The sequence below is a fragment of the Sinocyclocheilus grahami genome, unplaced genomic scaffold (genome assembly GCF_001515645.1).
Source record: "Sinocyclocheilus grahami isolate Dianchi unplaced genomic scaffold, SAMN03320097.WGS_v1.1 scaffold20.1, whole genome shotgun sequence".
Lineage (NCBI taxonomy): Eukaryota > Metazoa > Chordata > Actinopteri > Cypriniformes > Cyprinidae > Sinocyclocheilus > Sinocyclocheilus grahami.
The window spans coordinates 600,636-612,564 of NW_015505199.1; the positions used below are offsets into that span (position 1 = coordinate 600,636).

Sequence of the window (11,929 nt, forward strand, 5' to 3'; positions counted from 1 at the left end):
CGCCCACTGCCAGAAAAAGGACGCCCGCGGCTGCCACCAGAGGGAACCCCAGATCTGGGCAGTGGCACGGCCACTCCGCCCCCTTGCAGGTAACGGAGTCCGGTCCGCAACTCCGAGATGGTCATACCCCCGCAATGGGAGCATGAGCCATCCACGAAAGCCACCTCAGCGTGCTTCATGCCCAGACATGAGAGGCAGTGATCGTGACCGTCACCCAGCGCCAGGTAACGACCGCATCCAGAACGCCCAGGTGATACGTTGGCTATAGCAAGACCCACATCGTCTTTATAAAGACGTAACGCCAAGTTTGCCAAGCAACGTCGTCTTTAAAAAGACGCACCCGAAATTGCTCTTTTAGGGGAAAAAGTTATTTTAGCGTGAGGAGGCGCACAGGGGAGATGATCATCTGCAACACAAACAGGGGGTAGTGCAGCCTGATGTGTGCAACCCACTCGACACAGGAAACCACCACCGCTGAAGCGCCGTCCGCCAACACAAAGAGCTCTCCAAGAGCGTGCTGAACTCGTTCAGTCTTCTTCTCTCAGTAGAGTAGTCAGGAGCAGAACGATGTGATCGCTCGGCTCCAAAGCGAAAAGCTGAATATGCGCTGCATCTGCTGCCTACTTATACTCACGCTGTGATCAGCAGCAGCTGGATGCAATAATCGCATGCCAATGTGCATTGGCTCGTTTAGTTTACACTCGAAGTAGATTGGTCCCTCTAAGCGAGATCCCAATTCGTCGGTCCTCCGACGTGACGTCGAGACAATTACTTTTACGAGACAATTGCACAATTACTTATGAGTTGGTATTAGGAATGTGCATAATGCTATTGTTTTTTATGCACACTTCACCTTTACAAATGCCTTTTATAAGAAGTAGGGCTGTGAATCGATTTTTAAGATACGATTTTAAATAATTAATTGTGATTGTGATTTAGAGACAAACTTGTAATCATAAATATATTTTCTATTTGTTAAAATGTCATTTATTTCTGTGATGAAAAGCTGAATTTTCAGCATTCATTAGTCCAGTTTTCAATGTCACATGATCCTTCAGAAATCATTCTTATATGTTGATTTGGTACGAAAGAATCAATGTTGAAAACAGTTGTGCTGCATAATATGCTCATAGATATATTTAGACATTAAATCCCCAAATTAATGTAGAAAAAACATAAAAGAAGAATATTTTAAAAAGTAAAAGGCAGATTTACATCAAGGCCAGTATTACCAATATTATTACTAAACCCTCTGGATTAAAAAAAATATCAAAACCATTGAAAAGTAAACAAAAAGTAATATTTTAACATTTAATAGGCATAAACTGCAAATTATCACTGTTTATGATTTATTAAATAATTATCTTAAATCAACTTATTAAATACATTTCATTAGAAAAAGTTATTTGGCTTTGTTTTGTGTGTGTGTGTGTGAAATAACTCCAGATGATTCTTTGTCATTGAAAAAATATGAGTGTTTTCTGCGTTTTTGTGCATTCATTTTCATGATAAATAAACAATAAAATCACTATTTAAAACACATATTTTTATGTCTTGACCCATTTCTGTTCTGTACTTGTTTACAGCAAAACGATGGGCAGTTCACTGTGATTCAGCTGGTGGGCATGTTACGAGGGATCGCCTCTGGGATGAAGTACCTCGCAGACATGAATTACGTGCACCGGGACCTGGCCGCCCGCAACACCTTAGTTAACAGTAACCTTGTATGCAAGGTGTCTGATTTCGGACTCTCACGCTTTTTGGAGGACGACACATCTGATCCCACCTATACCAGTGCCCTGGTGAGAAGTTTTGTGATATCTGATTTGAAACTTTCATGCAAATTTGTGCTTTGATTTGAGATGAATTGATGTTTATGAATTGGGTTTATACAGGGTGGGAAGATCCCTATTCGATGGACAGCCCCAGAGGCCATCCAATATAGGAAGTTCACCTCTGCTAGTGACGTATGGAGCTATGGGATTGTCATGTGGGAAGTAATGTCGTATGGAGAGCGGCCATATTGGGACATGACCAATCAAGACGTACGTACCTCACTGCTTACACTACATTTTGAAAGAACTCTCTTATGCTCAACGCGGCATAATTTAAAATCCATGTTTTTTATTAGAATATATTTTAAAATGTGATTTATTCCTGTGATAGCAAAGTTGAATTTTCAGCAGCCATTACTCCAGTTTTCAATGTCACACAATCCTTCAGAAATCATTCTGACAAGGTAATTTGGTGCTCAAGAAAATTTCTTCTTTAATATCATCAATGTTGAAAACAGTTTTGCTGCTTAATATGCTGAATTTGGAAAAAAAAAAATTTTTTACTGACCCTAAAATTTGAAGGTGGTGTACATTTATTAAGCGATTTGTTTCATGGTTAAATTTGAATTCCTATTTTTTTATACAGTTACACAACTCTTTTTACTTTAGTTATTTATTCAATTCTTCCAATTTGTGCTCCAACCTCATAACCTTTTCTAAGCTGCACATCCCCTATCTTTATAAAGTAAAACCACCAATTTCTTATAAAACAATTTTCTAATGATCATGCCAGAGGCTGTTGGATGGTTGCCGTATGTTAGCACGTAATAGATGAATGCTGTGCAGCAATGTTGAATCAGAGGCTAGGGTAAACAGCAGAGAGAGCACGTCGTAAATCTGCCCATATGCTACTCTGCTGTATGTGAGGCCAAACCTCAGACCCCAAACACTGCATGAGTGCAATCAGTCTTTGCAGGAACAACTGCACCGATCATCACATCACATTGGCCTCAGAATGCAGAAGACATAAGGATTTCAAGAGATCACATTTTTGGGGTTTAAATAAGAGGTTTGAACTGTATTTGTGTTTGTTTTGGAGAACGTATGCTCTTGGTGGCTACTTCATGTGACTTTGAGAGTGCCTTCAAGCTATTGTCCTTGTATTGTGTCAAAGGGGATCATTTACTCACTAAATGCGTCTGTACTTCACACTCACTTCCTGGTGAACAAAATGATGATTTCACATGCAAAGCACGGTGCCACGTTAAACAGTCCCTGCCCTTGAAGAAAGCTCCCATTTCTAGCATCCCTCTGGGTGGCTGGGAAAAGGCAAATTGTGGGTCCAGATAATGAAAATAGTTTCAAATTGAAAGTGTGAACGCTAATGTGCTAAGAGGGACCTTAGATCTCACCAGTTATCTTATTAGCAGCTCCAGATAGCGTCGCGGTCCTCCCATCGGGCTGGCCATTTGAATGAGATTAATCAGGCCTTGAATGGAGCACCGTAATGGCTACGATAATGAGTTGGGAAACGACTAGTCTCACTCGGGTCCTGCTCGCACTTTCCACTTCATGGCCATGCATCTCTTTTCTGGCCATCAAGGCCGCTTGAAGCACCCTGTTTCAGTCAGATGTGACATCTGTCGGCTCAGTTCGGATAAATGCTCAGTATCTGTTTTGCACATTTAGTGACGCTACATAGTTAATTTGCTGGAGATGTATTTAAGTTTTATTTAAATGACGTTTTTGATTTCCTATTACAACTTGCAGCACATTTAGTCAGCGTGTAGATTACAGGCCATGGGTTAATCATGTTTAATATGACAGATGTTGCATGACTTGTAATGAGTAGGACGGATGGGAGCCAGACTCTTGCTGTATGCTGCCAAAAAACTTAGTAACACTAAGACTGCTCTTTTTTCACATTTGATCAGAGAGGAAACGCTTGTACTGCCAAATTGTTGTTATCAGCACCTTCATAATCAAGATCTATTAGCTGATTTAGGAGGTATTTAGATAGCAGCTGACTATGAGTGCTTATTTATAGTCTGTCTGTGTGTCTGTGTGGTTTTGTAAGTGTGAAGGGTGAGTGTGATCATGTGTGTTTGTGGCCAATGACAAATGGCTTCCTTGTGTCCCCCTAAGACCCAGATAATGATCACAGTGCATTTATGAAGACTGCAGATCAATCCTCTGTCTCCTGCGCTGTTACAACCCTCCCCTGCCCAGACGCTGGCTCATATCTACTGTCACCTGCCTCACGCCATGCCGACAGCTCCTATCAAAGCAATGGTTTATGGCAATTTATTAAATTTATTTAAATTAAATTTATTTAAATCTAATGCATTATACATTATGTAACATTTGTGTTACAATTCAGAGAATTAAACATCTGCTGATACTGATTAAACATTAGAGTATCTTATAATGTTACACATTAATGTTGCCCACTGTATAATTAAGCCTGAGAAACAACAATAGATGTTATATTGTCGAATAGTTTAAAAAGTGAGGCCGGCATGTTGCATGGTGCTACTCATGCAGGAAGCCCAGGTTCTAATCTGGCTTGTGTCATTTCCCGAAGCCATCCCTCCCTCTTTCCCACTATCGTTTGTCACCTGTCGCTGACATTTTGGATGACTTGGGATGCAACTAGTGTATCTTTCTCCGCCCCTTTTAATAACCAGCTCGAGAACCTCACAGATCTGTGTCTCCCTCTGCAGGTCATCAACGCCATTGAGCAAGACTACCGGCTGCCCCCTCCCATGGACTGCCCTAGTGCCCTCCATCAGCTCATGCTGGACTGCTGGCAGAAAGACCGCAACAACCGGCCCAAGTTCAGCCAGATTGTCAACAACCTGGACAAGATGATCCGTAACCCCAACAGCCTGAAGGCCATGACTCCACTGTCATCAGGGTGAGTTGGAAAACAGAGTGCAGTTTGCCTGGATGATCAGAAGCGAATGAGTCAGTGGTTGAAAAACCCAGTAGACAGCATTTTATGTGAAGGGTGTTTCAGGAATCAACTAGTGCTGCAACAACTTACCAATAATAACTTATGTATGTAATCGACAATGAATTTGATTATCACTTGATCATGTTTTCCAGCATGGTTCTGTCCATATTTGTAAATGTTACAAAGTATTTCCATTTGCATAAATGCTCGTCCTGAAAGCAAGCGAGTCTGTTAAATTTCACAGAGTTCAGTGAACAAAATCATGCATCGGTTATAGAGTATGCAATCCAGAATGCATTGCAACAGTGTGAGTGAAAAAAACAAAATGTAGATTATAATATAAATAGTTTACCAAATATATGTGTGCGCTATGTTGGTTAATGCATATTAGAGCTTTTTGATAACATCTAAATCTGTAATCAATTGTGAATGGAGTTTCACATGCATGTCATGGAGTAGAGAGTTCCAAATCAGTCACTTACGAGGTTTTATTTGACTTAGGCTTCTACCTAGAAGGTTGTAGACAGCAAGGCAGCTCACTGGGCTTTGGAACAGGGTGTGCATTTAACACTTTGACTCATCTGACATAATTTAACTCCGGCAGAGTTGTGTGCAATAGTCGTTACAATAAATCATATTTATTCAGAAAGTCACGGAGATGTTTAAACAAGTTTCTACAGTATTTAGTTTATGGAGACACGTTGCCTTTTTGGAAAGCAGTATAGACACAGACGTGAAACTTTACACTATGGTATGCCATGGCAGCATCAAGGGATCGTAATGACGTTTTCAGTCTAGCCGTTGCACATACATAATACTGTATTGTTTGGAGAGAAGTACTGATCCATCCGTGTTACATGATATATGTGTGGCTACAAAAACAACTTTACTACTTGCTTTGAAGTTTCCTTTTTAAGGTATTTAGTAGTTAGATTAGTCTGACAGCCTCACCATTACACTGAAGTGTATGTATGTGTGCGTGTGTCCTTTTGCATGCGTGGTTCATATATTAGGGGGAATTTTCTGTCTGACCTTTTGCCAGACCTGACTCACTTGCATCCTTCAAGGCATATTTACAAAACCAAATGGAATATGACCTTAATAGAAATGTCTTTAAACAGCCTTCTTCTAAATTATTTCTGTTCTGTTTTCAATCTTTGGTCAATGCGTTGGTTTTACTTCTGATATCTGTGGTCGACATTATTGATGCTGTGAAGTTTGTGAGTTATTTTTTTATTTCTTTTGGCATTGACTTGCTATGTAAATAAAATCAACTGGGTTTGATAGATCAAATCATTATTAAAAGCTTTAGGCAGTCGTAAACTTGAAGCAACAGTAAATCTGGGAGACAAAGTAACTCTAGTCAGTTTCTTGTGAACAAATGTAAAGTGGCCCAGTTTCTTCTGTCATCACGCTGATGGTGAGAGGCTTGGGTTTTGTACGCTTCTCACCAGCTCTTTTTGCCTGGAGGCTTATACGCTACAGTAATGTTGCTAGAGAGTGCAGTCATCTGGGGACATTAATTGCATTTTTTGAAGAATTAAGCAGGGCAGAGGATATTTTGCACTTAAATTCTTCCCTAACATCCTTTTTCCCTCTCCAGAGATTGAATTATATTGACCCAAGAAATAATATAGCTCAATATTCCCAAGTGTATCATAATTGCCAAAAATATGCAGAAGATTTTATTTATTTTATTTTTTTTGCATTGATGATAATATGCCAAATAATTGTGAACCACATGTACTTTAGGAATGTACCATGTATACCATGGGGGGATTGTAGTAGGGGTGTAATGGTTCTCCGTAAAAATCGATCCGTACCATTCTCCACCCATGGTTCGGCATGAACTTGCACCGCGGATCAACTTAAATCTGACAACGAATCTGTAATATGGTTTGTTAAAAATAACAACACATAAAACAGATAGAGTTCAGCTAATGAATGTTTCTGTCGATGGATACGCATTCTGGCTTTCCAATACATTACAACAACAGCGATGAAAAAAAAAGAAAAAACGTGGACAAACCTGTCACTCTTTGTAAACTTTGTTCAATGCGAGTGCCGTATGCTCGAATATGACCAGTCATTTATGCCGTCATCACCCGGGTGTTGATAGTTCACGTGCGCAGTTGAGACCTAAACAGCACACGTTGCTATCTGTGTTTAAACTAAACACATTTAAGCCTTACCAGTTTAAACATTCAAGAGCCAGAAGATGCGAAACAGAACTTGTGTGCACAGTGAGAAGATGTGTGTGCGCTCTCATCCGAATAGTGCAAACCCACGTTCAGGTCTCAGACAGCGTGCACATATTTTATTGAGTTCTCTTTCAAGTCTTGTGCTTGAATGGACAAATTCACACAAAAATTATGTCAACATGCCCGTCTTGGTGAGTATCCTAGACGACATCATCGGTTGAACGTACAGTACAGTATCAGTGTACTGGATCCGTGCATTGTCTTAAAGTGACAGCAGGCTATATACCTGCTATCTGTGATTTTTAATGTTAATCAAACAACAAAAGACAAGGAAATCACTCACTACTCTCGATTGAACAGCTTTTGTAAATTTAATAAGGATTCATCTTCAATTTATACAGTTAAATATGAAATGTTATTTTACATTTGATTACTTTATTCAATTTCTGTACTTTTTTTATTTATTTATTTTTATTTGACAATATTACTCAATCTTGAACTAACATGCTCAGTTTACTTTGGCATCATGTGATGAATCCAGTGAATAAAAATGTGTTACTACAACATTATGGTATCTGCTTCAGAGCGCTCGTGTTTAATCTTGCCTCTTTCTGTGTGTGTGTGTGTGTGTGTGTACACAGGGACATTCTCAGGGTCGGAGTGACACTAGCGGGTCATCAGAAGAAGATCCTCAACAGCGTTCAGATGATGAGGGCCCAGATGAACCAGATCCAATCGGTAGAGGTTTGACCACGTGCCCCGATTAAACTAGGAGAAGGACAAGAGGAGGCAGCGGAGGGCCAACGTGAAGAGATGGGGCGGCCACCTCAGACCCTAAGCCTGATTTTCCTTCTGGACCACCTAGGATATCCACCTGCCCCCTCCTCCGAAACACTCTCGTTCTCCATCTGTGTCATCTGAATCCCCTATTAACCCCCAGACACCCTAATGGGCTCGACTCGGGAAAGCTGCGACTCTCGATTGAACAGCTTTTGTAAATTTAATAAGGATTCATCTTCAATTTATACAGTTAAATATGAAATGTTATTTTACATTTGATTACTTTATTCAATTTCTGTACTTTTTTTATTTATTTATTTTTATTTGACAATATAGTCCTTTTATCCCTAGCACATACCGAATCATACCGAAACGGTGACTCCTAGATTGTAGTGTGTACTTGGTGGTTAAAGGCTATTTTTACTGCATTTATTCACAACAGTGTGACTCATCTGTCTCTCTATCTCTTTCTTATTGCCCCTCCAGTGTGCATTTGCCCTTGCTTGACCGCAGTGTGCCCGACTTCTCTAGTTTTAACACTGTGGATGATTGGCTGGACGCTATTAAGATGGGCCAGTACAAAGACAACTTCGCCAATGGCAACTTCACCAGCTTCGACCTCGTTTCCCAGATGACCATGGAGTAAGTGCTATACCTAACAGCCACACTTTGATCACTAAGTCAGCAGAACCTCTAGGGGATCTTTGACTCTAATAGCGCTGACTGTCAATACCTAGTTTTGCTCTATATTGCCCTTAGTTTCTCAGTCTATGTATTAGGGCTACACACTATGGTATAAAATATTTATTATGCTATTGTTTAAAAGCTTGGGTCAGTTTTTTTTTTTTTTTTGTGTGTTTGCACGTGCAGGTACGTCCATGTACCAGCATTAAGGTCACTGTGGTTAACAATATACTTCTCGCTCAGTCGTCGAGGGGCTCGCTTTATTCCATAACCTCAGGGTTGACATGCATCTGTGTTAAAACATGCAGTACTGTGAGGTCAGTTTACTGTAGGTAAGGTCCATTGGCTGAATCTCAGTGTGCTGATGAAGTTCTAACCAGATGGTGTTGACCATTCTCTGTTCTTCCCATTACATAATGCTTCCATTAGAATGAAGATTCTATCGTTCAGTGTTTGGGCATGAAACACAACGTCCAGCAGACAGGCCATCCCAGGTGTGAACTCCTGAGAGACATAGCGATACATTTGAAAGGTTTGAGAGACGACCTTGTCTACTTTCTTCTGTGTCCAGAAAGACAGTAGGATTTTACTTTCCTTAGAGTTTGACATACTAAATGGCCCTTAAGTTTTAGCTCTCAACTTTTCTGTCGTTCTTTGTAACTTTTTTATTACCAGCAGGAGGATACAAGGAGAAAGGAAATAAATCTGGGCTTAACACCTTGTCCTAACCAGCAACGTGTAATTTGTCCGTCGACACTGAAAGCAAAAATTCAGTGCAGCCTTGTTGCAGCCAATTTTTAATATGCAGTTACACTAATGTTCAAATGTTTGGGGTCCGTAAGATAAGTTTCTTGTGCTCACCAAGGCTACATTTATTTGGTCAAAAATACAGTATTATTATAAAGTATTATTACAATATAAAATAACTTCTATTTCATATATTTTAAAATGTATTTCTGTGATGGCAAAGCTGAATTGTCAGCAGCTATTACTTCAGTCTTCAGTGTCACATGATCATTCTGATACGCTGATTTGCTGCTCAAAATTATTATTGTTGAAAACAGTTTTACAAAAAACTGTACAATAAATACACATTTTTTCAGGATTCTTTGATGAATAGAAAGTTCAAAAGAACAACATTTAGCCTTTACTGTCACATTTTTATCAATTTAATGTGTGCTTGCTGAATAAAAGTAATAATTTTTCTTTTATATATATATATATATATATAGATAGATAGATAGATAGATAGATAGATAGATAGATAGATAGATATATATCTTAATGAGCCCAAACTAGAATTATAGTGTATGTGGACCAATGAGATTTCACTGTGAGATTTCACGGGGCTATCAAGCTGCTATGGAAATGAATATCAAGCAACTGACAAAATGTTCTGTCAAATAAAATAGTGTAAAATCAACTAACAATTGTATGTAAACTAAAAGAACAGATAAGCAAAATAAATACATTTTTTAAGTAATTAATTTGATGCAATACATTTTAAAACACCAATTTGCATGGTATATACCATACGTGACTTCTTGGTTGCTTTCAGAAGCTGGTTGGGATAAGGAGTGAGTCAGGAAGCTGAGAGACAGATTGAGAGGGAAGAATGTTCTCACATCATAAAACTTCACCAGTGATGGTGCCAGTATATGCCTTTACCTGTCTGTCCAGCACATCCTCTCAATATTTAATGGCTACTCAGTGTCACTGTTGCACTGTGAAACTTAAGGTTCTGAATCCCTCGTCTTCCTCAGAATAACACTGCTTCTGCTTCACCCTCCTAGGACAATCAATGTCACTCAAAGCTCCAGCACACATACCAGGATCCACACACACACACACACTGCTGCTGTATGTCTATAAAACCTACAGAAATGCAGAAGTTTAGACACTCATGGCAGTAGCTCAGCAATAGAGGTGCTGCCCACAAGTTTCAGCGTGTTTTAAATCAGCCTAACAGCGCAGGATTAACAGAGCTTTGAAAGAAATCCAGTGCTGAAGGGATATGCTGTGTTCCTGATCCTCATCTTCTTTTCCTTCAAATGAAATGTGTCCTTTCATAAGTACCGTTTCATGGGTCTGCGCTATTTGCAAACATACTTTTTTCTTGCAGCTTGGCGCTGATGATCACATGTGTTTCTGGCACTTTGCATCGAGAGATCCGAAGGAACATTAACAACCAATGAGCCTTTCTGTTTTAAGATATTGATATGTTGAAAGATTATGACATGCTTGACATTTGCTGCGCATTTTCTTCAGTAAACCTGTATTTACATAGAAATATTTCATCACGGCGGTCTTATGTAATTCTGTTTTTCCACTGAATCTTTAACCACTCAAGTTTGTTTCTCAGTAGGGGACTAATTACTTCATACGTCTCCCTCTCTCATTTGTCGTTTAACAGAACACTACGTAGACCACAGACAAATGAGACATGGCGTCGAGAGTGTGGAAGAATGTCACGCTGAGTGATTTAAGCACTTATTGTTTTTTTTCCACATGGATTATCCCCTTAAACGCATAGTTTCTACCACAACAGTTCTTTTTTCATACAAATCCTCTAAAAGTGCTGGGAAAGATGGTACATAGGCATTTTTTTAATGCTCAGAACCCTTTTTGTTCAGATGGCTTGTGAAAATAGCCAATAAGCTGCCATTATGTGGACATGCGAACTGCAAATGTTCCTTCTGGCTAGCAAAAATGTGATCGGCATAGAACCGTGCACCATTTAAAGCTTTTTGTTGAAAGCTGGGTGACAGCAAGCTGTGAACAGCATATGCTCGCAGCTACTGCCGTAGCATAATACCAATGCAAAACCATTATTATTATGATGATTATGTGCGACTGTGAACGTAAATACAAGCTGGCTCTGGCTCACTCTCATTGGTCCATATTTCTGCCTGCATCCTCCAAATATGGTGGGAAGTTCTCAGATAGAAAATGGCTCCCTGAACAAAGCTGTAGTGCCTGTAGGGCCACAGCACTCTCTGGTGTTAGGAAGGCAGTAGTGCATTCTTCCTGTGTCTTTCAGCCCTGCTTTTCATTACAGGGCAGCAGACCTCTCTCTTTCTTTCTGTCTCTCTCTCGCTAGCCCAAATAGAGCACTGCCCACCTGGACCACTGTGACGGAGATGGGAGGTCCTGTTTCGCTGTATAAAATGTACATTTGACTGTAACCCTGTGAATGATGTAACAATTTCATTATTTGTAATATTGTTATTGGTTTATTTTCTAAAAATTGAAAAAAGCCCAACTTGACTCTCCTCATTAAAATATGAAATGAGATCTGTTATACAGCGGTCTGTGTTTTTTGTGTGCATGTGTGTGTTAGCCTCTGTGTTTGTTTTCTGATAGCACATTGCACCAGCGCCGCCAAAGTCATGGGGTGAATTCCCGGGGAATGCATAATACTAAAAATCTATGGACAGAATACACTATCATTGCTTCAGATAAAAGTGGCTACAAAATATTTAAATGGATATTCCAAGTTTAGTAGTTGTTTGCTCAGTCAGCAATGTTTGTGG

The 11,929-nt window shown here is 39.7% G+C and overlaps 1 protein-coding gene across 1 annotated transcript in view; it reads left to right on the plus strand.

Moving 5' to 3' along the window:
* The window catches only part of LOC107555673 (ephrin type-B receptor 2-like), a 181,125-nt gene extending 173,226 nt beyond the window's left edge, over window positions 1–7,899 (plus strand). The window contains exons 12-15 of the mRNA XM_016238545.1: window positions 1,587–1,802; window positions 1,896–2,045; window positions 4,499–4,692; window positions 7,574–7,899. Coding sequence (XP_016094031.1) covers window positions 1,587–1,802; window positions 1,896–2,045; window positions 4,499–4,692; window positions 7,574–7,682 — 669 coding nt within the window. The 3' untranslated portion in view covers window positions 7,683–7,899. The remainder of the gene's footprint in view (window positions 1–1,586; window positions 1,803–1,895; window positions 2,046–4,498; window positions 4,693–7,573) is intronic.
* Window positions 7,900–11,929: the final 4,030 nt, after the last annotated feature.